Source organism: Daphnia pulicaria, chromosome 8 (assembly GCF_021234035.1).
Source record: "Daphnia pulicaria isolate SC F1-1A chromosome 8, SC_F0-13Bv2, whole genome shotgun sequence".
NCBI classification, from domain to species: domain Eukaryota; kingdom Metazoa; phylum Arthropoda; class Branchiopoda; order Diplostraca; family Daphniidae; genus Daphnia; species Daphnia pulicaria.
In genome coordinates this window covers 12,096,826-12,123,828 of record NC_060920.1, presented here as the reverse complement: position 1 = coordinate 12,123,828, position 27,003 = coordinate 12,096,826, and the positions used below count along the sequence as shown (strand labels likewise).

The window sequence follows — 27,003 nt, the reverse complement described above, 5'->3', positions numbered from 1 at the left end:
GGCGCTGCCGGCACACCTGAATCGAAACTGTAAGAAGGAAAAAACTGGCGCGTTCCGACTGGCGGGTTACCAGTAGCACCCCGACTTTTGTCGAGTCGAGTCCGACCACGTGCCATCAGCAGCTCATCAGCCATTTTCCATCAGTGCCCCCACACATACACTTTTCCTTTCACATCAATTTTGTGCTCATCTCCGGATTTCTAATGACATCACAGAATTGAAATTCAATTCCAGTGTTTTGTGAGCAGACAGCAGCAGCAGTTTTCGTGTCTCTTTTGTATTTTCACGACAAGCTGGAAGGTGCCCACGCTCTGCCATTCGACTGGTAAGTCGACCCTTTCATCCACGTTCATCTTTGCATTAGGTGTGTTATTGGTAACGCAGTTTGTCGTGTAACTTTTGGGCCCAGTGCTGCGTGTGTGTGTGTTGTCGTTAAAAAGTTTTGTTTTGAGAAAACCGAACAGAGGGGCCAGAATCACCGGCATCTCGTCAATCAACAGAGATAATTGGTCTCGCACTATTAACACTGTTATAATCACGTCGTTTAGAGATTTTTCTTTCTACCACAGCCATTTACGAAAAAGAAATAAGTCTGAATCTTTTTTTGGGGGACATTTTTATTTTAGTGCACTTGGCGTTTTCGATTCTGTGGGTGGACACACACTAAAGTGCTAAGCTATTATTATTCAATGGCGGAATTGTTTTGTTCTCGCTTTGGTTTGGCTCAATTTTGTTCAGCAGAGAAATAGAGAAAGAAAGTCATACGAAATGAAAATGGCCCCCCACCGTTTCGGATTAAGTTTTCAACAGAATCCTCGGAAAAAACTATCTAGACTAAAGTAGAAAAGGTGTGTGCTAAAATAACTTTGCGCGAAAAAGAGAAAGAAACGGAAAGAAGCGACACAATACTGTCAAGGGCCGCCACCCGGCGTGTCACGCACTTGAGAGAGCCGAGAGAAGCGATTCAGCACACGGACGACTCACGCGTCACAGGCGGACAAAAGTCAAAAAGGGGGGAGGGGGGTCTCAAGACTAGTGTGTGTGCACGAGAGAAAGAGGAGAGACGGGATTTTTGGCGTCTTTGGTCGAGTGCGCACACATTCCATCAACCGTTGGTATTCTTCTAACTTTCGCTATAATCCCCACCTTCACCCCTGGGCTGGCCGGCTAATATAAACATCACTGCTGCTGCTGTGCAACTGACTTCCGACTCGATTAAGTCCGACTCTCCTCCTCTGCTCGATGTGATGCCCAGTCTGTTCCAGTGTCATTAACGTCACTGCGCACAGACAGAAAACAACAACACTCTGTCCGTTTCTATCCCATCCACCCCCACTCTGATGGACGAGGGTTTCAGCAGCTCTTCGATTTTCTACAATTATTTTTTTTGTTGTTGTTGTTTCCAGCCGGAACAAGGTCAACCGGATGGCTCCGTGCGGAATTTTTTTTCGTGGGAGGGAACCCAACGATTGGGAAAAAACCGTCTGTCGGATTCCATCGCTGTTCCATTAGTTGCATCTCGCGCTGGCTGAAATCGTGTCTGTGTCTATTTGTTCGGCCAACAATCGTTAAAAAAAGGGAAAAGAAAAGGAGTGGGGAAGGTTGTAGGATCCAGAGTGCTGCTGCTCCTGATGCTCCTGCTGCTGTGTATACCTTTGCCTAGTAGTATGTGTGTGTCTATTTCTCCGTGTGTTTATTTCTTCAGCAGAATAGCCAGGCTGGGTGAAGGGGGGGGGGAAGTTACACACACGGTCGCGCCGTTATTCCGGTCAGACAGCCGCTTTTCTTTTTTCTTCCTTCCGGATGGAGTTTCTTTCTGCCACCGAGAGAAGAAGAAAAAATAAAACCGGATGCGATCAATCGATCCAAGTGGATTTTTTCAATTTTTGCGTATCATAGCATTTCCTGAGCCTTTATTTAATGAATTAATGGATTGGAATTAATTATCTGGATTGAATTTGTTAAAAAAGAAAAGAAAAGAAGAAACGGAAGGAAAGGGAGGAAGGGGGAAGGCGTGTGTTGGAGATATCCGGTCTGGGCTGTTAACGAGACGACGCCACTGTCTGTTCTTAAAACCATCAGCAACTCATCCAGTTAGAAAAGCATTTCGCCCAGCGGCTGCTGCTAACTCTCGTCGAGTGTTGCCTGCTCCCCTCGATCCGCTGGAGAATCTATTTGAGAGGTGATAGATAAGGGGGGCCACCACCACCACCACAGCAGCAGAGGTAGAAAATAAATAAGGAGGAGCCAGGCAGCAAATATAAAGCTCACCCGTTTATACCTTCCCCACATAGTTTGGCTCATCTCCAAAACGCGCGCGCAAGTTTCAAATGTTTTTTTTTGTTTTTTTCCTTCGTTCTGACATACAGTGAATGTCGAAAAAATTGGATCCAGTTGATGGCGGCGTCAAATGACGGCCAGGGGGGAAAGAAAAAAAAACAAACAAAGAAAATTTGATTGGAAAAATCCCAAAAGAAAATGGGGGAAAAACATTTTTTTTTTTATTTTTTCGCTCTCCTCCTTTTTCCCGTCCGCCGGATCACGATCCCATCATATCTGGCGATCCGCCTCTCGACTGCGGGTAGAATAAAAAAAGGGCCGAAAAGAAAAAAAGTTTGGACGACGTGAAAGTTATACGAGAGATCTAAAGCCAAGATCTTTAAAAAAACAACAAAAACCTTTGATATCTTTTCTTTTTTTGTCTTTGGTGTCGTTAAATCCTTTTGGGGTTTTCTTTTTGTTTTGAAAATGTATGTGTAACTGCTCTAGGAGGTAGCGACACTCCCCCCCGGATGCGTCTATATCAATCGGCGATGTTATCGCGCTGTAGAGTACAATGAAACTACCTCGCAACTTTCACGACGTGTTTGCCTGAATAATTGGGCGTGATTCCAATCGCGGCGGTTGCTTCCCCCCACATCCTAGCAGCTCAGTGTAAACAGAGTCGATTCCATTTGCTGTGTGAGCGAGCGACTTTTGCTTTGAAATGTGGCTGGCATCGCTCGCAGCGACGTGTCATCTTTGTGTGCCAATTATCGGAACACACTGTTTTACTATTATGAAGGTAAGAGCGCGAGACATGGGAAGGAGGAAATGGGAAGTAGAATCCAAAAAAAAAGGGCGGAACTAGGTAAGGAAACTGAAAAGTCCGCGAGATCAGATTTCACTCGGCGGAGAGAGGCTGCGTCTGTCAGAAAGCCAATTATTGAAATCAATACGACCCACTTAAAGAATCTGAAAAAAAGGGGGAAAAAAACCCAAACAGTCGACATGTGAAGGGAACTTTTTGATTTGATTTTTGTATTATTTCTTTTTTCTTTTTCTTTGGGACGTTTTGTGTGTCGGCCAGAAGAGATTCGGTCACGCAGCCGCACCCTTGGCCGGTATTACGAATCGATCAACGATTTTTATAGACTGTGGAATGTTATCTCACGCATCTAGGGGTCCGTCGAGAAATCATTGGAAAACACGCAACTTGTATTCAAAACAGGTCCAGCTGTTTTCTTTCGATTATTTCGAAAGACACGAGAAATATTGGCCTCCCAATAAGGTCGTCGCCTCTGTTGGCCATTTGGCGTCAAATTTTATTTTCTTATTGAATTATTTATCGACCGTAGAGCGAGGCATAACTACAGGACTCTGGGTAAGCGCGGGAGGTCTTATCCAGCTGGGTGTTGGTTGTTATTGTTTTTCCTTTTCTAACAGGGGCGTTGGCACATTTGTTCTGTGCTAACCGACGAAAAAATTCAACGGCACATCATCAAAATGGGCAACCCGAGAGAAATTTGAAATTTCAGCACATGGCAACGCGAGCGACGTGGCCGATTTGCCAGTTGGAAAAGCGGCCGGCATAGAGAATGATGAAACGAATCCATTCCGGCCTCCGGTCTAATTAGCGTCTAGGAAATCAATAATGAAACAGGGGGGCTTTTGATTGCAGTCTGCTTGCAGTACTTGATGGTCTGAATTAGAGTTGAGTTCATTCATGGCCCAAGTCATGTTGAAGACAGTAGGATGCGGGCTGTGTCGGCTTTGGGCTGGATCCGGTCGTAGACAAATAATCATTTGAAAATCGAGAGAAGATTATTGATTAGCCGAGTCGGTCACGTTCCTTCCCTTCCGTCTCGTTTGTGTGTATCTTTTCTGCTGACGATGGCTCTTATATCCGATCAGCTCTTCCAGCGCCTTCATCTGCTCCCCTTAAAGACTGGCGGGCTTTTTGGGCTCCCAACGAAAAAGGGGGGAAAGCAGCAGCAGCAGCAGCAGAGCCCCCATCTACTACTGCTACTACTGCTACGTATATAACGTAATGACCCCACCCCAATCAGCACTTTTGGCAATCCAATCAAGTGCCGCTGCTGCTGCTCCTCCTGCTTCCCTCTATACACAATTCAGGAGCTGGCCATAGAGTCAGGGGCATCTTCTTCTTCTTCTCTATGGTCCATAGTCTCTCGTTCTTATCAACTGGCAGATCTCGTCTTGATCTGATCAAACTCTGATGATGGAGAAACACCGTCAAAAAGAACATAACACACACACACTCACACACACACACAGTGGCGAGAGACCATTTGTTTGTCTATTTTCTTCTCCTCTTTTGTTTCTTTTCTGCTGCGTCATTTCGATACGCGTGTGTAGTATTATGGTGTAGGAACGTAGTTATTAGTTTTATAACCCCGGCCATCAGAAATGTCACAAACATCAGGCCAACAGAAGAAAATCTGAAATGGGAGAAGAGATGATGAATCATCTCATCGTTTGCCGCAGCGCTACGGCACAAGTCGTTGCCGTCCATTGTCCGATTAATCGACACGGGAGACTCGAAAGGAGAAGGGATAGTGTATAAACCGTTGGGAGAAAGAGAGAGAGGGACAAAAGAGAGCAGAAAAAGAGCAACGACTGCAACAATGTCGATAGAGCTGGCTCTCTTTCTCCATATTGCGTCCGTGTCCATATTCGGTACACGGACAATAAGAAGAGTTCACAGTTGGCGAGTATAACTCCCCCCCCTCGCCTTCTTCTTTACTTTACATTATGCTGGACCAGCCGGCAGGAAAAAAGGGCTCGGCTGTCGCCAAAATTCCAGCCACCATCGATAGGCTTCTTCAACAAGTACATTTTTGTATTACAATGAAAGGATGAAATTTATCTTTTTTTTTTTTTTTAAATAGAAAAAGTTCAAAATTTACAATACGAACATTCTCTCGTTTAAAAAAGGAGCTATTACTAAGGCGACAGCTGCCGAGCCCCTGTCGTGGCATCCGCCGCTCAGCTGGTGTTTACCCATCGCAGGATAACTCTACACACACACACACACACACACACACACACACACGGCTCTTGTTTACAGCACACAGTGTACACCTTGATCTATCTGCCTTCCAAATGCCGTTTAATGTCTTTCGTTCTTATCTTGTTTCGATACGGCTTCTCCACGGGGGGGAGGCCGGCGTTAAAGGGTATTTTTTTAAATTTCCCGTTGAATCGGTTGGGACATCTGGGCTGGCTAGCCCACTCGTCACGCCCTTGTAGATTCCGTTCATCCATCTTTTGATTCTATTCGCTTGTCCGTCGCATGCTCGGCCGTTGCAAATGATATTTTGGCCGTCGCTCTGTGTTTGTATTCCCTTCCCCCCATTGCCAAGTTTCCATTTCCATACGTGTCAGGAAAATATCGGGATTCCATTATTGGATCAAAATATCAAATGTACAAACGTAAAGTTGTTATAGGCCTAATAATATTTATTCGCTGCGTGTCAATCCACTTTCCTACATTTCCCCCTTTTTCCCCGTAGGGTTGTGGAGTTAAAAGAAATGGCTCACGTATAGAAAATGTGGCTGACGTCGTTTTGGGTTGTGTGTCGATCGACGTCATCGATGGTTGGGGCGGATCCTTCTGGATGGGACAGTCTCATTCATCCCCTGAATTCTATTTTTTCTAGTTGTCGGGAAAAGAAATTCGATTGTCACTGAACCGATTGACATACCCTGTTACTGTCACTTTCAGCGTTTTCAACTTTTTACACCCACGAATAGGTTAGCGAGCTTTGATTGAACAAACTTGTCTAGTCGGTTGCCAACGGCGACGTGAAAGTCGCCAGCCCTTTTATCCAGCGGATTCATTAACTTAGTTGAAATTTCTAGCGAAAATGCGACCGTCGTTACTAATGAATGAAAACACGAGAGGGGTGACCTCATCCAACTTGTGTGTTGACGTAACAGAAGACGAGGGACATTTTGACCGTCGTTATTTGATGGCCGTCGTGTCTTTTTAATTGCTCAGACGTGCAAAGCGGGGCAGGTGGTCCCATCGCCTATCCCAGGTGATCTGATACCGGCCAGCTTTTCCCCTTTCCTCCTCGCCAGCTCCATCACCATCCAATTTCCAAGTTGCTCTGCAGAGAGCACAACAGCGAGCGAGCGAGCCAACTGGCTGACAGAAAACACACAAACTCCCCGGAAGAAAACGAGATGCGAGCGCTCGTTGTCCGGGAAACCCTCTGGCTGAAACCTTATTCCGAATAATTTGATGAGATCCTGATTGTTCACTCGTGCCAATCAACTTGTGTACATGTTGTTGATGTCTTTTAGCTTAACTGAGACGTGATTTCTTTCGTGAAAACTTTTTTGGGTTTTTTTTGTGCTCTAACTTTATCGACTGACGTTGTTTTTTTCTTTTTCCTTGTGTAGGTCGTCGTTTTCTATTGGCAGTTGGTGAAGGCCTACCCCTAATCAGGAGCTGCTTTGAGTTAATAAGGAGGTGGATCGAGCGCCTTTGTTGTTACTGGCCGATTGCTGACGTCTGGTCCCTGCAACAACACAACAACTAATAACAGTGGCCTGGTGCTTTGAGTCAATGTACGCAACACACTGTGCTGCTCCGCCGCCAGCACGTCGCTGGTCCCCCGAATGTTGGCGTTGCTGCTGATGCCAACTCATCGATCTGTCAGAAGGCCACTAACATCACACCACACCCAAGTGGCACAGCAGAAGCCGCTGACACGAACCAAAGGCCTACTAGCACAGCACCTCGGCAAGTGCGTGCGTGCGTGACTGGAGAGACGTTTCGCCGCTGCCAGTCTCTCTCTCTCTCATCCGGATTTTTTTTTTCTCTTCTTCCTCCAACTGTGTGCCCCTAATAAACTCCTACATGTAGGAGTCGAGAGTGTCTGCTGGACTGGACTGGGCAACGCTCCATTCGTTTTCCTCCTCATTTTCTCCGCCCGATTGAGACTGAGCGTTGGTCACTTTGGCATCAACGCCAGCAGGAGCTCAGAGTGACAGTGACACGCACGTCGGCCTCCTACCCGTCAAGAAGAATAACGTGAGACACAGTGGGTGGCCTAGAAATTCTAAAAAACAAAATAAAAAGGATCCTGCAAAGTTTTTGTGACGGAAATCCCCATGACGACCGCTGGTAGGAGCTCAAAAGTCAAGAAGATGCTGCAACTAACCCAGGACGGTGGTTCGTCACGGTCCGGAGACGTCGCCGGACATCACTGGCACTCGACATCCCGAGGGATTGCTCGTATCCCGTTCTCTTCTGGAGGAGCCCAAGAGGCAAAAGGTGAAAGAGGATCGGAAAGTGTTGTCGGAAAGAGAAGAAGAAGAAGAAGTGAAACGGGATCGAAGGAGCCACGGAGACTTGCGCTGCAGCTTCGACTTGCTCATCCCGTCGCTCGGCTGCTGCTGGCCCTTTTGCTCTTGACGCTAATGGCGTGTCGACCGTGTCACGGTCACGATCCCGAGCTCTTCGACATGGACGACGAAGATGGTAAGTTCCATAAAGGAATCAATCCTTTTTTTTTTCTTTTTTACTTTTTTTTCTCTTCCGGCGAGATATTTTTCTTTTAGATCAAACCAAACAGCAACTCACACACTTAAAATCATTCATCATCTTGTTTTTTTACTTACTCCCCTACGGCCTTTAATTTTTTTTTTACGTCGCTCCTTATGAGAGAGAGAGAAAGAGAGATTTACTTTTTATTTTTCTCGAGGGGACTTGTTTGTTTGCTTGAGATTTTTTCCCCTTTGTGGATATCATCTATCAAGTTTCCAGCCATTCTCGATGCTCTTTTTCCTGCTGTCCAAGTCGACTACCCACTTTTGGATTCACTCAGAGCCGGTCATTAATATGCCAAGCAACCGATCCTTCCTCTCGATCCTAGTCGTCGTCGTCCAATAATCTCACAAAAGAAGGGAAAGCTTTTTATTTATTTTTCCCGTTGCCCGTCTATCAAAAATGGCCTCCCCCCCCCACTTTTTGTGTGTGTGTGTGTTGGATACAGTTATCAAGCAGCAGGGGCAGAGACTTTGATCTTCCGGTGCTCCTTTTCTGCTCCCATGTATGTGTCTATCCATCTTCCATCCCTGACTGGGCTGCCGGCTCCATCCGCCAGAAGCAGACGTCGTAGATATTAGTGTGGTCTGTTCCCGAGCTCCTAAGGCGACATCACACAACATATCGTCCTCCTTTTTTTTTCTACCGGAAGATTCTTTCATCTTGTTCTATTTCACCATTTCATCGGATTGCGGGAATAAAAAAAAGAGCCTTTACCTAAGAATCAAACAGATCCTCAGTCGCACACAAACTCAGGAGGGTGATTGCACCCTACGCGATCTCTATTGTCGATAAAGGCTTACGTTCGTTGGGTGGAAAACTTTTTGGATATCGCATTTTTACCCGCCAAATTCAATATTACTGCATTCCCTTTAAAACAGAAAATTTTTCCCCCCTCGCTCCCGTTTGAGAAAAACCGAGCGCCAACCTCAAAGTCAATTGGAATCGATGGCGAGTGACTTTGTTCTCCTATCTCCTTTTTTTTTTTCTCTCGCCAGGAGCTCCCATCGCACAATCGACAGCAAATGGCCTGACATTAGTCCCTATCTTGGCCCCTTTTTTCCATCTCATTCTCACTCCCTCTGCGGATGAGGAAAAGAACCCACCAAGAGATTGGTTGGTGCTCCTTGTTCCGGATAGATTCTATGGATCTTGGGAGAGAGAATACTTTTTTTTTTCCTTTTTTCTTCGGCTCCTTTTTCTTTTATTCCTTTTTCCGTTAAGGGCACAACGTTGGAGCAAAAGGGATCGATGTCTTTATTCCTTTCCTAGATCCCCCCCGCTATCTCTCCTGTGAACGAGGATTGTCCATTGCCCAACTGAGAAATGAGAATTCACGACGGATAGAAAGAAACTTGGATGCACAGTAGCTGGTGTGGCAAAGGCAAAACAGGAGCCACACACACACACACACAACCGCTGTGGTGCCGGTTGATTGAAAAACTTGAAAAGAGGAGGACAATAGGATCGGCTCCTTCTCCTTGTGCGCTGATGATGTGAGGCGACGAATAAGCCCCCCCCACGAAAAATCTTTTTCCTCCCGCAGTGCATTGAAAAAGGGTAAAACGGGCTGTCGCTGTGTGCATACATTTATAACGGTGCCGCCCGTCGACCAGAGATTGCGTTGACACTGCTGTTTTTCCATCTGGATCATCATCATCATCATCCCCTCCTTTCCTTTTTTTCTCTTTCTCTCTTCAAAGGATCGTCGTCTTGGCGTTTGACGTGTACCTACTTCGCCTATAGACTTTTGGACTGATCCTTCTCCTCTCATAATAAGAATGAGAAATGGCCAAAATGTTCCTTTGAACCTTCTTCTTCTTCTTTTTTTCTCTTTTGGTTGGAATAAATAAGAAATATTGCGACGGGTAACATTTTGCGGCTAGTGATGCGGAACATCAACTCGATTGAACGATAAATAATGATGAGCTCTTGGTTTCCCGCGGCTGACAGATTGGATAGATCCATTTCCCGTGCTGCTCCCGAAACCTGAAAGTCGTTTCTCTTCCGGTCAGACAGAGATAGACAACTGTAGGGAGGGGTGGGGTGGTGGAATTGCAGCAGCAGCAGTTGATACAGCTCCTGGGGGAATCTACAAAATGACCGGGGTAATAGTGTGTATGTAATCCAATTGAATGCGCCCACAATGTTGTTACAGCTGAATTTAGAGACGAGAGACACACACTGAAGGCAGCGGCGTAAAAGGCTATAGGTTAATGAGTCGCGCATATTGGCGTCCATCAGGATGAGAGAGGAGCAGCCAGTAGGGGCCGGAAGGTCCTTTCCTCTCGAGTTTTGATTGCTCTGCATCCCGAGCGGAAATGAAACATTGGCGCAAACATGACCGACTCCCCCCGGCTACTAGTTTGATTCGGCTTCTTGTTTCATCATCCATCTATAGCCGAGATGCTGACTATTGTAATGAACTAGTAGTACTACGTGTGAGCAACTCGATATATAGACATTGAGAAACTATAGGAGCCCAGTCTATAACTCATCATCTTTTTCTCTCAGGAGCAAAACACCCACGCGCCTATATCCGCACCCGACAGGTTTCCCCCCGACTATCCCATAATGTGTAATAGCTGGGCGGAAAAAGTCGCAACTTCTCATTTCGTCATCTGGCGGCAGTTGATTGGATTCACGGCGACCGTGTGTGCCGTATCTGGGCGACGGAAGAAACAATTTCTAGGGTTTTATTACAAACGGGCATGGGGCTGCCTGGTGGAGCCGGTACAGTCTCTCTCGACAACAATTGGAGCCGGCAGTATATCTCTACATGTTTGGCCCGAGGAATTCCAATATGAGATGACTCTGTAAAATATGTAGAACGTGTGATGACGTAGAATATCTGGAAAAAAATCGTGATGCAGTGGCGCACAACTACATGATTGAGCGTCATTTCCACTCGTCTCATGCCGGCCCAGTTGGAAACCCTCCCAACTGTTAGATGACAAATTAGGTAACAAAATGGTTCAAGTCGCGTTATTAATAAATGACGAGCGCCGGGGGCAATTCCATTTTGACGTGGTTGTTGTTGTTGTCAAAAGTTTCGCCTTATTGGTTTTCTTTTTAGACTCGACCGTCGCAGGAGGCGGCGGCGGCGGCGGCCGAGTTCAATTCTCCATCACGTACACACTAGTTGTCACGCATCCTATCGTCATGGGAATGATAATATCGATTTCCGTTGGACTTTTTTTCTTTTTCTTTTATCTTTTTTTCCTTCTTCTTTTCTGCGTAGCGATAGAATTTGAGAGAGTCGGCTCGCACGGATACCGCACATGGATTATTCAACTGAACGGGACCAGTGAGCCGTTCTCTCTCGTACCCGAGAAATAACTTGTACCGCCTCAAAAGTATGGCTCGCCGCTCCGACTATTTTGTCCTGAGTTTCCCTCAATCGTAGGAGCTCTTTTACGAGTGACTACCGCTCGTCTCGATGATCGATCCCAATCGAATTACCGGGAGGTCTGCTGTAATGAAATTACAGTTGGAAAGCTTTTGTTATTGGTTATCAAACTTCAATGACATGACGAGAAATTGCGCAACGTTTAGACCAATCCACCGTGAGAGACGGCCGACACTAGTGGGGAGTCGATAAAACCAAAAGTTCAAATTTCTTGATTTCTTTTTGATTACTTTCCTGAATTTTCAAAATGATGAGAGTACTGAGTTGGTGAATTGCTGATTGGAATGTCTCCTACGATCCTACATGTCCCACTTAACTGTGTGTGTTTCCCCATGATTTAACCAAACGATAAGCGGCTAAGAAACTAAACAATCAATAAGCTTACATATGATCATGTTTCATTTTTTTGCAATCATGCCGCTTTAACACGAATGACTAACTCGGGACGAAATCTTAACAAAAAAACAAACAAAACGCGTATGTACCATTGTTTAACAAAGGAAACGGAGCCCTGGGCACCGACATCGTTCAACTGACAGGTAAGGATGAATGTGTCGGATGAAAGCCAAGCAGCTTGCATGATGAATGCAAAAGCATCTGCTTGGGTGTTGTGTTGTTGTTTCTTTTCTGCTTGATTTCTTTACGTTTCACTTCCGTTCACCCTCTCCTTTTATCGCTTGTGTCGTCTTGTGATCGAGAGAATGAGTTGCATCAACTCAATGATGTGTGTGCACACCTTGACCCTGTTACACTCCGCTGGATGGATGGATGGATGGCATTCAAACGACTGTGAAAACCGTCACGATAATAACTTATGCTTTGCCATCATTATCGTCCTGGCCGTGCCTTCCATCGTCGCATGCTGGGCTGCTTATCTTGACGTGCATTTTTATTCACAACCCCCACCCATCATAGCAAATGAAGGCGACCCCCCCACATCTTTTCTATAGCTTGTTTTTGGCTCCATTTTCTTCCGGGGGAGGAGGAGGTGTTGTTACTTGTTATCGTTTTGTGGGTTTTTCTTCGTCTTGATGATGTATACATTTACTCACTAGACTGCACGAGGGTGGGAAAGAAAAAGATAGAAGGGGGTGATAGCCCAAGCGGGAGGATCGATCCATCATCACGCTCTCTCCCCCCCCCCCCCCCATCCAGTACAATACACACGTGGATGGATCGTTGCAACTGGCTGGGGGTTTCTTTCCCCTTCGAAAACTTCCATTGCGGACGCACCGGCCTTGTTATTATTATTATTATTATTGCTATTATTCGTCTTTCGTGTTTGTTTACCTGTAACGCGCTGGGAGGTTGAGTACTCCAGGTGGGAGGGTTTGAAGTGGGCGTCGAGTGTATAGTACATACCGATTTCTGACGAGGGAGAAAAAGAACACAAACACAAAACTTTTCTTATTTTCCAGCGTCCTTCAATGGCGTCCAAGGATATGGGAAAGGTCGAGACTATGGCCGGTCGTGTTGGAGCAGTTCACGTTTCGTGCACACACGAAGACGGATGAGGCTATTAGAACGTTGGGGGGACTGGGGGGGGGGGGTAGAAGGGAGAATTCATTTGTGATATAGGCGGGTCGTTGGCCCTCCCACCAGGTGGTAAACAGATTGGAAGTGCAATAATTTGATCAGATGAAGGGTAATAACTACGCCTATAGATGATTTTCAATATAAAGTCGAAACCTTCGTTTTTTTTGGGGGGGGGGGCTCCTCCCACAAAGTTAATGTGGGATAATACAGTATTTCTTTTTCTAATCAAAAGTAATTTAAACTGGGAATTTATTTTGAATAAAATTCCTCGAGTTTCTTAAACTGTTTCAAACTTTTAAAGTCGGTCGGTTGCTGAAGAAAACGGCGGTGGTGACGCCATATCGAGCTTCGTTTATTGTTTGCCTGTCACGACATTTATTTTTATTTTTTGCTCTAATTTTATTTCTTGTACATTGATATGGCTTTATTATCTTGTTATATTGATGTCGTAAGGAATGCTGACTCGCGCTTTTTCATTTTTTTTTAATGTCAACTATTTGGTTACTGTTTACTCATTTTTCCCCACCTTTTTTTTTGGAAACGCCAGGACCGTTACAACATGTCGTCAGCGTGGTGAAAGGCAAGACGAACCTGCCGTGTGACATTACTCCTCCTGTTGAGGACGATCAAGCCAGTTTGGTGCTCTTCTACAAGGACGACGCGAGTCCATCAATCTACACGTGAGTTCCACCTGATTTATTCATTCCTCTCTTACGTCAAACGGTCTGTGTGTTTTGGGGCAAGATTCTAATTAGTTAGCTCAAACGATTACTAATTCATCGTGTGTCTGTTATTAAATCGTCGAGTCCACTGTCCTATTCCATTCATAGAATATGAACTCGTTCCCAGTTCCATATCAAATGGACGGTATGTCTGCTTATTACCAGGCAAACGCAGATGTGGAAGGAAAAAACATAACGAGTGGAACGAGTTAAGATTTATAGTGGGTCTGAGTAGACGTGTACGACGTCATTGGGCCAGAAGGAAGAAAAAGTATTTTTATAAGCCATCAACAAAGAAAGAAAACAACTTTTTACGAGTTGCAGCTACTTCACATATCCCAGTCGTTGTGGAGGACGACGACGACGGAGACTAGGCGATTGATGATGTAGTCACAAGTAGCCAGGGACATTCAAAACTTTTAACGATAATTTGGTAGCTCATTTAAACATTGTGTTTAGACGTTACCGTAGTGGGCCCAACGTCTTGTTTCCTTTTACCTATAAATAAAATTGCGGCGGCTTTCGCTCGATGTGACCACCCAGCTAAAAAAAAAAAAAGAAAGGAGAAATTTAACGACGGGCCCGATGTCACAGCGCCGTTAAAAACCGGTTCTCTTGTTCTTGTTCCGCGTTTTACAACTTCCGCTGGCAACTTCTTTTCTCCGAGACGGGAGTGGGCATTATGTCCTCTCACCAGAAAACTCCGACAAAAAGGCAACGACAGAAAAAGAAGAAGAAGAAGAAGAGAAATGGCCGTCCCTTATTGCGCTGCGCGTGATTCTTTTGTCGTGCAGAGTTCGACCCCGACCGAGGTGTATTTCACGGTTCGCTGGCCCATCGTTGGTTAGGGGGGGGGGGGGGTGGGAGGAGGAAAAAAAAGTTCTTCTTCTTTTCTTCACAAAATGTAAGGGAAGTATAAAACCTTTTGTTATCTCGACATTCGCAGTCGGCCGTTTCCTTCGATTTCTTTTGTGCCCGTCGACAAGAAAAAGAAAAATCCGGTCATCTCCGATTCCTATCGTCCGCCGGAAGAAAAATTTCCCAGTGGGGATCGAAAACCTGCCACTAGAGCGTTTGAAATGTTTACGGGTCTTGTGGGGGACATGCAAAGACGACTAAATACGTCATCACAAGTGATGACTAAACGTTGACTGAGTCGTCAAAAACGAAATGGGTCGTCGGGTTCTTCTTTTTACGTTTCCGCTGGGCAACCAAATTGGACGTACCGCAAACCGCAGAAATTGGCCGTCTGTGTGTGTGGCAAACAAATTGAAATGGCGCAAGAAAACCGATTTCTTTTATTTTTTTTAAATCGCCGAATCACGATTTTCGTGTTGTGCGATGACGTCATTAATCCTCGTCGCCAAAATAAATTTGGTCGTTTTCGCCTCGACGGCCTCGACAATGACTTAAGACGGGACTGTGTGGGTGGCTGGGCGAAAGAAAAAAAAACGGGAGCGGGGATATGAAGCCCAGTCACGTCTCGACCATATACAATAGCTCAAGCATTACATTAGAGAGGCAGAAGGCTGGGCCAGCCATCCAGCTCGAGAATGTTATTATTCCTCAGACATTACATGATCTCCCAGATGCAATAGAATATCATAGACTTGTCGTTCGTTTCCTTTTGTCGCATCACGGGTTGCATCTAGTTACAGGCGCAGTGCCGACATGTTTACTCTCGTGTAAGTTGCTGGTAAGATGGTCATGTAGTATTAAAAACTGGCGCATCCGTCGTAAGATTTTCATTTATACAAAACTTACCTGTCGACGTGCATCTCAAGGATTTATAGAGATTTCTGCATTGGAAATCGGCCGTGCCTTTTGTCTTTAATGTTCGCCTTCAGATTTATTAACTCGTAATAAGCCGTCGCCATGGCAACTATAGAAAATAATCGTCCCGATACCATTTCCAATCGAAAAATTCGAAAACTGGTTCGCCGTAAAGTTTCTTGGAAATTTTCCGATGAATACCTTTGCCATGCGATGGAGGGGATTTACGTATTGCTCGAATCCCCCCCCGTCTCCTTTACAATCCGATGATGCAAAGACGGGCCAGCGTACGGTTGATTTACATTCATTTACGGTACGACAGGTACGACGCACGAGACAAGTACGCCAACCGGCCTCGCCACTGGTCCGACGACAACGTCCTGGGCAAACGAGCTTTCTTCTCCACGGTCCTGATGCAGAATAATTATTCCTCTTCCGGATGCCTCATGATTGACAATGTACGCGAATCGGATGCTGGACTCTACCGGTGCCGCGTCGATTTCAAACGATCGCCCACGCGCAACAGCCGAGTCAATCTCACCGTTGTTGGTAATGAATTTTTCTCTTTTTCATTTTTCAACCGTTTCATCTTTTCTTCTTCTTCCGTCTCTTTGATTGTGTTCTTGTATCCCATTTTTCGATTGTTATCTCTACATTGTTCCCTTTTCTTTCTCTTTTCTTTCGGTGCAGTTTTTATTATTATATTTCGTTTTTCATTTGCGTGCTGGGCCGTTCGTTCTCCTTAACTCCGGGACCCGCCGCTTTTCATAAAGATAAGGAGTTGCGGGGGGGGGGGGGCTGGGAGGGAGGGCAAGCGATCCATCAGATTGCATCACACACGGAGTGCGGATGAACGCCTTGACGCGGGGCGCCATCATCCCTCAAAGACAATCAAAGATTTTTTCCACCCTCTTCTTATTTTTTTTTGTTTTTGTTTTCATCCGGCGGCGCCCGCCTTGGCTGTGCTGTCCGTTTCGACCACCTCTCGCACTGTGTGTCTGCTGCCCTCCTATTGCTGGACGCGGTCGGACACGTTGCAGTCATGGCAAAGAGATGGATCGACCAAATCATCGACCATCCGACCGCACAGTCTCGTCGGGTTCGGCTGCTTTCTTTCTTTCCTCCTTTTGTTTCTGTATGGACAAAAGGTTTTTGATTCATCGGCTGGTATGTTGTAGAGGGTCCCAGTCAACACATCACCACGGACCGGTGCTGATGTGTGTTCTCTCTCGTCCCGGAATAAAACAAATAGAAAAGATTGAAACAAAAAAAAAAGGGGGAGGAATAGAACAATTCCATCATCAAGATGAGTGGTGATGAGATTGAGAGATGATGAGGGAGAAATGATTACATATACAGTCAGCTAAAGGGCTAAAGTATCCAGCACGGCTGTCTGAATCGATGAAGGCTACATCTATTTTCTTTTCTTACCAGGCCGTTATTCTTTAGTATCCACTTCCTATTGATTCAGAGTCATTTATTCAGACTCAAGTTGGATGGAATTCTATAATGTATATGGCCAGAGGCTAACAGGATTTTCTATTCACTAGGACCAGATTTCTATATAGAAAGACCGTTATCATTAACATAGATGCTTGAATTTTTACCAACTAGTTGCTCGACCCGTGACTTTTACAGAACAAGCAGCTGGTTGGCGTGCTGCGTGATTGCTGATTGACTCTGTCCTGTGTCGTTTCATGTTAAACTCTTGGCTGTCCAGCAGGAGACGCCAATAACCTTTTCCTGATTTACCTTGTCGCTAGGCCTCTTTAGTTATTGATGGAATAGATTCTGGACATGCCAATTCTACGTCAGCCTCGCTGAAATTGAGACGCCGTTTCAAATATACCACGACAATAGAATTTTCGCTTTTAATCAAATGGCAATAGGTGCGCCTTTCGGGGAAAAAAGGGGAACGATAGGATCTAAGGGAATGTGGAAATCGACTAGGCATTTTCGTGACGGTCAGCCAGCCTTTCGAACCGCCAACAATGGGCACTCGTTATCTTCTCTAACATTGTATAGACCTATCTTTCTTCTTCTTCTGTGGCCTTTATTTAACCGAAACATGGTAAAGCTCTGCTGCTGCTGCATCATCGCCAACATTATCATCATCATCATCAAGTCCTCGAAATATTTGGATTCCATTGTCGTGTGTATTGACTCTTGGTGTGGGATTCGTCCTTTATCTCCTCCCTTGGCTGTCCGAATCCACCTACCGAAAAAGGGCAGAGATCTACGGGAGAGGGGAAACCCAGTTAAAATGAAATGGGCAATAGTACTAACTAGTATATAACTGTAATGTACACAATATGATTGCTGTCCATCTCCGATGTTTGTCTTGTGTCGTCGTTGTTATCTTTTCTTAGGATTGGAATTCTTTTCTATGAACTGTCAACTGTCAGTCAATCAACATTCTCTCATCATCTTCTGTTGCTTTTATCTCTTTTCTAGTTCCGCCCAAACAGATGAAGATCACGACCGAAAAGGGCGTAGATGTGGACGACATTATCGGTCCGTTCGACGAAGATGCGACGCTGATCCTCGTCTGCATTGTCACTGGAGGTATTTCAAATATTTCCGTTAATTTTTTTCCGGGTTTCAGTCAGTAGTTCAGTTGAGGGGATGCTGTTTATCTGTCGACGTCAATGGTAACTCCTATTCCGTTAAGTTGGTGATGCCCGTCGTATGGTTTAAATATTGTATCTGTCTAGCCACCATTGTTTGGCGCTCATGAACTTGATGTGATCATCAAGTCTATTGTTGATTTACTCTTCGTGTACTGCTACTGTGATCACCGTGACTACTCATCTATATCTTGTGACCCATGTGATTACTACCGGGAAACAGCCGGGCTCCAGTCTAGCGGACGCAATCGAATCACGGAGCACGGAAAAAAAAAAAGGGCAAACAGAATCACCGGAGATAACGTAGAAACTTCCTACAATTTTGTTTGATACCTTTAAATAATTTCAAAAAAAAGGAGGGACTTAAAAAGAAAAGGCGAGTGCAGCAGTAGTATACGTTAGATTTAGTATTATAAATTTATATAGAGATCAGATTTTGTTGTTTAGCTTTGTCCAATCGACCTGGAAAATCTAACGAACTCTGCCAACTCCTTTTGATCATTTGTCTGGATTGTAAAGCAAAGAGTTTGGGAAGTCGAGTCGAGTTTTCGAAGGGCCCATCTCTCCTTTTCCCGTATGCCTTGTGATCTCGTCACGATCGATTGGAATCACTTGCGCGTCGTATTTCTGCGATTGCCTTGAGAAGTCGGAAAACTAAAAAAACAAACAAACGAGGCTCGTTCACTAAAGCAGCACACAGCCTGGACTGATGTCTACACGGCCAATTGCAACTGTATACGGTGGTGGGCCTCTTCCTGCCGCGCTCGAGTTCAATCAATGCGGCAGAGCTAGGCGGCTGCAATCAACCTTATTCCCCTGAAACGGGGATCAAATTGAAAATGCCTGATTGATTGACTGGGTCGAACTCTTGATTGACGTGCATAGGTAACCCGACACCGGAAGTCACGTGGTGGCAAGAAGAGAGGATGATCGACCGTCACGCCGAAGTTCGACATTCGGAGCAAGGAGTGGCCCGCAACGTCCTGCAGCTGGAGCGTCTGGGACGAGTCGACCTGCGCACCAAATTGTCCTGCCACGCATCCAACACTCAACTCTCGCAGCCGCTGACCAAATCCGTCGAGATCGAACTCAATCGTAAGTCTACCAAAATACTTTTTCTCTCTCTTTTTCTTTTTCTTTCTTTTATTGACTCTGTGTGAGAGGATGGATACATTATTGGGTGGTGAGAGTTATGTAAGAAACTCTGCGAGAAAACAAACAAACAAAAAGTTGCCGGACTCCCGGAAGAAAAAAAAAAGAGAAAAAATACCCGAGGGAAATTGGACTTGTGACACTGGAACGTTGTCGCTCCTTTTTGATGGTCTCGCAATGGTCTTTTTCTCTTACTGTGCGACAAAATACCGTCATTGAAATGACACAGCTTAGGGATAGATAGAAAACACTCGATTGTTTCGCCTTTTGTTTTTGTCGGCTGAAAAGATTTTGATTTTGTTTTCTGATCACTTTGACCGGGCTCTGACCTACTGCGTTCGGCAGCGCTGTAAATTCCCTTTGCGAGAGTCTGCGATGATTTGATTGCGACAGAGACAACACGAGAGATATGTTACCATAAATGGCTGTCTAACATTTCTCTCCCGTGCTAAGACGCTGCTGCTGATGGTATCGCAATCGCTTGGCTCTCCTGGCCGTTCGTGTCGTGTATTTATGATGAAGCTGCTGCAGCGCATCATCATCCCAAAACAGGAGCGCAACTGGGTAATACCACGGGGGGTTACCGGAGCTGTTGTCAGAGACCCTGGCCCAGTCAGTTCCCGAGAGAGGAGAGGATCCCACCACGTTTCGTCTGGATATTAACAGGAACGATTCTCGTCAACTCGAAAACAAAAGAGAGAGAGAAGCTGGATGAGAGATGAAAGCAAAAGATGAGAGGGAGCAAGACATGTAATCATCCGTACACTTTTGCTACGTTATACCTTACACTGTGCCTTCAGATGTAGTAGCGTAATCCTCTGGGTTGGTTACGTCGCCTTCAGCGTCTCCTTGGGAAAGTCCCTACATTTTTTTTGTTTTTCTTTTTGTCTATCCGGATGCCGACCCACCGCCGGCCATCAAATGGATCAATTATCTATAGCTAAGGACGAACGTGCGTGTAATTCTCTCGGCGGCCATTATCAAGTCAAAAAGTAGGGAATGCAATGCAGCTAGGGGAGATGTAGTTATCCTTGTTATTTGTTTCCCTCCCAAAAGCCCCAGCTATTCCAAATTATATCGATTAGTACGATTCCTTTTTTCTTCTTCTTCTTCTATTCGTTTTTTTTTTCCTGTTTTGTTTCCGCGGAGAAGCGGATGGAAGTTTTTGGCTGCCTGGGCAAAGTGCTGGCAAATGGAACTCGTAATTTCCCGCTTGATACGGACAGGGACACGCACCCAGCCACAATAGTCGGGCGGAACAACAACAACAACGGATTAAGTTGCCAGCCATCCAGCCATCCAGCCTCTCTCTCTCTATCGTCTTCCATTTTCTATTTCTATCTCAAGTGAAGAGAGAGGGGGGGGGGTCCAAACGAGTTCTTGTTTTACGACGATGGGCCTTTCTCGCTGTGTCGATTTATCGCCTCCATCAAAAGAACCTTTAAAAAGAATAAAAATCCGGCGGAGACACACAGTGAGGCCTCGCTATTTACTACTCAACTACTCGACGACGAGCGCGCGCGCGGGGCTGGAGTGGATTTTCGAATCGACTCTGAAAGACGACGACGGCGACGATTTCTGTAAGGGCGTATAGTAGTAGCCTCTAGTTGTTGGGTCGTCTATGTAACAGACAGACAGATAGAGAGAGAAAGAGTGCAAACTGTGAGAGATGTGTGAAGGCAATCAAGCCGTCGTCGCCGTCGTCTATTCGTTATTAGATCGTTTCCTCTTTTTCTTCTTTTTTTTCTTCTTTTTCTTTGTCCGGTCTACGCCCCCACACAACGTCGTCAACATTTGTTACGATGGCCGCTCCTGGTGTGATGGCTCCTGGAGACTGCACACACAATAGACACAAGACAGGCAGCAACAACAACAAAAGAGTCGTAAAAGAAATACAAAAAAGAGCAGAGATATTGAGGACTCTCGGTTGGGCTGGCAGCTGGACCCAGGCGCGGTCTCGTCGAGCCAAAACAAAAAGAAAACGCAATTTGATGGCCCCCCGTCATAATGAACGGAGAGCCCCTTCGCAATCCGTCAGCGGCTTTTGTGTGTGCGCGTGCACCGATTGATAATTGCCGACGACGCTGCCCGGCCAAAAACAATCAATCCACGTCGGAAATGATTGACAAGAAAAGAAAACAAAAAGTAGAATAAAGCAAACCAAACAACGAAAAAGAGACCAACCAAAGTAAAACATGCGGGAGCAGTAGCATGGCTTCTAGTCGTGTGTGTCTCGTTGCCGGGATTGAGGGGGGAATAGAAAAAAAGAGGGAAAGCAAAACTAATAACGACATGAAATGCACTGTAAAACGATGGTCGCCAACTTGTTTGCCTGGTTGTTGTTATATGGCCGCAGACAATAAGTCAAAAAGGGGAGAAAAAGAAATGATATAAGTGGGTAGTAGACAGACGAGGTCATCGTTTAAGTACGTAACCACTCGAGTCCTTTTTTCCTTTTCTTTTCTTTCAAGCGGATTGCGTGTGTTTCAACTGAAATAAAAGCGAAACATTTCCTTTCTCTTCTGTATAGACCTTCTTCAATCTGTTCTCTTATGGGCTCCATTGAAAATTGATTTCTGGCTTTTCATTATTGTTTTCTTCTCGGAATGAAAGACGGTTCGGCAATCGAATCTCGGTCTTCCCTCTCTTGTTTGTTTTAAGAGAAGAAGATTTTTTCTTTTCTTCTCCTGGCTGGAAAATTGGGTCCGCTCGGGGCTCAGGAGGCAATTGAAAGGATTGAATTGAGCGACCTCGAGAGTTTGTGAGAGAAAACCAGTAGCCATCAACAAAAGGCAACACGTGATGGGAAGGAAAAAAAGCATTTTTTAGTGGGGTTGGAAGAATGTTTGTATCCTTAAACATTTCTACCACAGAAAAGCAATCCAAGAGTCAACACGCAAGTCAGCGGCGACTGGAAAAAGGATCGGGGATGGAGAAACGCTATTCAACATCTTATAGATTGTTATTCGATTGGGGGAGAGAGACAAACTGATTGAGTTGCAGCCATGCATTCGAAATGAGAATAACCCAAACGACTTGACTATTCAAAGCTGAAAACTTTCCCCCCACCCTCCCCCCATTTTCCCAGCGCGCCAGAGAAAATGTTTCGTTCATTTTATGTTTTTTCTTTTTTCCTCATCAACTTTGTTTTTTCGGTGAAAAACTCCTGCGGGCGATAGTGCCTTTGTTACGCTCGTAACAAGGCGAAACGCGTCATCGTCCTGTGCGCATATAGAGAGAGACATCATCGTGTGGCATCTGCATTTGAAATGGGAAACACACAAAATCCGAGGAATTCTTCTTCTTCTTCCTCACCCCTCCCGTGTTATTTAGTCTTTTGAACCGACCGAATAAGTTTTCGACTGACGACGAGAAATTCCCCCCAGACTTAATATATCATCTATAGCCTCGGCTTTATGTGTAGTAGTAAGTAGTAGTTGTGCTCCCTGTTTTTTTTATTTTTTTTCTCCCTCCGCCCACGGAATTGCAATCAAGGGCCACCTTTGCTGACTGAACTTTATTAGACGTAGTAGTAGTACCGCGGCGGAGTAATGCCGGCTGATGACTGCACAAGTTGCTGTACCGTACTCGCCGCGTACTTTTCTCTCTCCCTTGATGGCGCATTTATACCGAGACCCCTCCCAGTCAAAAGCAGCACACAGTATGATTTAGAAAACCAGGGCTTTTCGGAGTGAAATTCAAATGTGTGTGATCAATATCGGAGAGATGGAAGTCAGCGCGTTGAAGAAGTTGAAAACGAGCTGTTTAAGCAGAAATAACTAGCGGAATGGCAGCTTTGTAGTACCGGCATTCGCTCGTCTCTCTCACTTTAATGAAAACAGTCGTCCGCTCTTTTTGGCTGGAAAACTATTGTCGTCCGCTATGGAAACTAGACCAGGAAATTGGCTCGCGTTTTTGACGAACTTGCCCGGATCGTTTGGCCAAAATCGACGGTCTGGGATTTCAGTCCACGCGTGTCGGTTGTAAAACTAGTGAAACACGCTCGAGCTCTATAGCTTCCAACTCTATGCATATATCGTGCCCGAGTGAAAACGACTTTTGACACATTTTGTCGTCGTCCTCCGGGAAAAGAAAAGAGAAAATCAACTTCATCACGGCTGCAGTCGTATGTTGACACAAACCCAACGTCGTCGCTATTGCTCACGTGTGTGTGTGAGTGTGTATGTGAGTGTGTGTGTGATGATGATGATGGAGAATGTGGGGCTCGTGTCTCTTTGTCAATTCAAATAATGATTTGTCACTTCCAAGTTTTTCGGGACTGACTTTTTTTTTTTTTCATTTTTCTTTTATCGTCGCCCCTCTGGCGTGTTTCAAACATTCTTGCGTCTCTTCACAGCCACATGTCACCGGCTGCTGTTGCGGCGTGATAACTCGCATGCCAACAACAACAACAACAACAACAACAACAATGAGGAATGCCGAGGCAAGATGAGAAGGGCCCCGGCGCACTTTGTCGGCTATAGCAGCGCGAAGATTGTGAAGATGCAGCCACTCGTAAAGTATGCAAAAGCCCGCTGCTGCTGCTGCTGCAGCTTTTGTGTGTACGGCATAAGATGGAAGGGCTTTTTTGTTAGGCAATCCCTCGATCTCTCCCTCTCTTTTTTCGTGTCAGCTGTTCTTTTCTTTTTTGACGTCTGGAAATTTTTGCATTGCGGTTAGAAAGCGAAAAAACAAACATCATTCGAACGCCGGAGAGAATCGAGTTAATAAATGACACGACATTGTCATCTGTGCCGCAATGTCGCCCAAGAGTTGTTCGACTTTCGGATGTCTGTGTGAATCAGTAATGAAATGTGGGTCATAATTTAGTATCCAGCGGAAGACTTTGGGAGCTTGATGCTGAACGTATGGATTCAGTTGTATACTATCCATCATGCATGACTGCACTGTTTGGCGTGTGCGGGTTATTGGGGCATAGCTTTTTCCCCCTCATCAGTTTGCAGGGTGAAATATTTCCACCAATGGCTTCTTACAAGGAAGGAAATACGGAACTTGAGAGACCGTCCGCTTATCCCGACCGCAACCGGACTCACGAGTAACCGGAGGGTGAACGGGATAATGATGAAGATAATCCAATTGAATAACAGGATTCCCAAATGTTCTAAAAATCCTGCTACCGTATACCTACTCCGTTTCCAACTTGTTTAAAAAAATAGGTAGCGATCCTAAATTTTTTTTAAAGGGGAAATACATCTAAAAAAAAATGTTTTGTCATAATAAGGATACCGTACATACACATGAAAGCAGGATACAAGTAGCAGAGTGATTGAGTCTAAAGGATTTACAATATAGCCAGAAGGATATCCTGTCTATATTCGTATTATATCCCTTTTTCTTTCTTTACAAAACATTTCTTTTTTTTTTTCCCCTTTTTGATAAAGAAGAAAAAGTGAACACAGTGCTTGTGTCGTTCGCTTATTTTTCTGATCATAAAGCTTAGCTTGGTGGTAATCTTTCCCTTTTGAAAAAAAGAGGAAGAAAGAAGCTAAGGGAGAAAAAAAAACAGGAAATGTCAAACGAGATGTCTTTATATTCCTTCTGTAACGTTTAGATAGATATACGTCGTTGTCAGCAGCTGACGGAAGGCAAGAGATCCCATCACCGAGTCCCCCCCCCCCCTCCCATACGCGGAGATGGCCGATAATAGTATAGCCTATATATATCTATACACTGTTTGGTATCTCTATAGAGTCTGCTGATGAAAACGTCTTTGCCGTCCCGTTGAGTGGAAACCGGTTTGGCCGCATCAAAAGCTCATAAAGATTAAACCCGCTGCTGGTGGTGGTGGTGGTGGTGGTGTCGGAGGAAGCTGAAAAAAGGATCGAGTAGAAAATAGAAATGGTTTTTCTTTTTGGCTGGGAAAATTTCTTTAGATGGAAAGGGATAGATGGATGGATGAATTCTTTTGCTGAGGGTAGTTGTGTTTTTAGCCCTTCCATTAACTATGAGATCTACTCTCTATACAATATATAACCCAACAGCTATAAGAGAGTGTAGGTTTCCATTCAAAATCTCATCAGCATTCTTCACCCACCAGCAGAGTGATCCTTCTCGCTTCTGTCTCTCTTTCCCTCTACCAGCAGAATGCACTCTCCTTGTCGTCCAGAAAGATCTTGATGCTGTTTGTTGTTGTTGTTGTTTGTCGGCCGGTAGTCTTCTCCTCCCGGTTTTGGATGCATCCGCCCGCTTGTTCTTTCTCGGAGCTTCTTGTGTTGTCTTCCATTTTCTCCCAGGAACAATGTCAGAAAAAAAAGAAAAAAGAACTTTTTTGTTGGAGCTTGATGAAGCACAGTAAAAAAAAAAGGCCGTGAGTCTATTGACTCCCAACAACAACCTGGTGTGTCACGGAGCAAGGGCATAGAGGCCATCTTGGCAAACATCGTGATATATTTTCAAATAGACGTTAAGTGTGCACACATCTGAATTCAACCTTGTGGCAGCCGGTCGATTGAAACCCTTCCAAACCACCACATCCCATTTTCAAAACTTTTCTTTTCTTTTTTCGAATTTTCGTGCCTTCGTGATTGCGCATACTAAACAGCAGCGGCAGCAGCAGCTCCCGTCGTCATAACGATATTAAGAGAGTGAGTGAAATCAGCATCAAAGTTTATCACAGGACCACCAACAGGTTTAAAAATAAAATTTTTCCCCTTTGTGCTTCAAACAAACAAAGTTCTGAGAAACAGATTCCAGGGATTGTTGTTTGATCACTTGAGACAAAAGGCTCTCGACTTTTGAACAGCGTAGAACAACGCGCTGTCAGTAGAACCAACACAAAAGAGCTAGAGAGAGAGAGAGAGAGAGAGAGAGAGGAAACAAAACAACCCGGTAGACAAAAAAGTTTATTTTTCAGGTGAGTGTATAGTAGAGACGACTGTGATGCCATCTCAAATAGAAAAATAGAATTGATAAACATCAGAGTCCTCCATCTTTCTGCGTCTTGTACCTTAAGCGGTTCGGAAATCAGGTGGGCCGGTTGACATGTCAACCGGTCCTCCTCGTTCCAGGCTCTTAACAATTCCCTCCAAAACGATAAGAATCGTGCAGCGACTTTATTTCCAAATTGATATGCAGTTGCCTTTTGTGGCCGAACGTGGCGATCGGGACATTTAAAGTTAATCGTTTTATCAAGTTTCTTTGATTGGTCTTTTATTTATGGATGTGACGAGCTCTCCCACCTGAGATTGGCTGTCATTGGCCAATCTGCCGCCGAGTTTCCGATAGATGAAAGTTGTCATCGGTGATGGATGCAGGGGATCCTGGGGCTCTGTTCCCCACCAATCCTTGGTTTCATAATCAGAAAGTTCGTCTGCGTGTTGATCTGGGTCCTTCCCTGTGTCAAAAGACAAAAGGGAAGCGCCAAGTTGCCAGTTCCAACTTTGCCAACTGTGGGCTGGGCTGTCTGTCTCTTTCATGAATGTCGGATCAAGTCTATAGCCATAAGGGAAACTTTGATTTGCTTTCCATTGGTGGAAGGCGGAAAGGAATTGGGGGAAGAAGAAAAAGAATCTGAGAATTTGCCTGGAAGAAGCGACCGGAATCAACAGCTTGATGGAAGCGATATTGAATTTCTGTCCTCCTGATGGTTGCCGAACGATGAGGAGAATAGAGGAGATGAAGAGGGAAATGTCATCAAGGAAGAGAGGGGGGGGGGGACAGAGAGAAAAGGTGATTGGATGAAAAAAACTAAAAAAAGGCAAGCCTTGTGAAAATCACATGATTGAAAGAACGTGCGCCATCTTGCGCACTTCATTTCCGTTTCGCCTCCGTTCTTCTTCTTTTTTTTTCCTCCCGCCCGCTTATGCCCGGGAGTGTAGACAAGGGGGACCACCTGAAAGCCATCAGCTTTCATTGACCCATGATTTCTTCTTTGGCTGATCAGCTTTCCATTATTCTCTGAATTCACGAGAGCAGGCTGGAGGG

General features: G+C 45.1%; 1 protein-coding gene across 2 annotated transcripts in view; it reads left to right on the top strand.

The window, feature by feature from the left end:
* The first annotated feature begins 84 nt into the window (after positions 1 to 84).
* The window catches only part of LOC124310880 (neural cell adhesion molecule 2-like), a 44,509-nt gene continuing 17,590 nt past the window's right edge, over positions 85 to 27,003 (top strand). The window contains exons 1-7 of one of the 2 annotated variants that reach the window (XM_046774997.1): positions 85 to 325; positions 6,691 to 7,774; positions 11,750 to 11,788; positions 13,333 to 13,465; positions 15,603 to 15,829; positions 17,735 to 17,845; positions 18,793 to 19,002. In XM_046774997.1, the coding sequence (XP_046630953.1) occupies positions 7,405 to 7,774; positions 11,750 to 11,788; positions 13,333 to 13,465; positions 15,603 to 15,829; positions 17,735 to 17,845; positions 18,793 to 19,002 (1,090 nt within the window). In that variant the 5' untranslated portion in view covers positions 85 to 325; positions 6,691 to 7,404. The remainder of the gene's footprint in view (positions 326 to 6,690; positions 7,775 to 11,749; positions 11,789 to 13,332; positions 13,466 to 15,602; positions 15,830 to 17,734; positions 17,846 to 18,792; positions 19,003 to 27,003) is intronic. The other variant, XM_046774998.1, reaches the window with a different exon arrangement.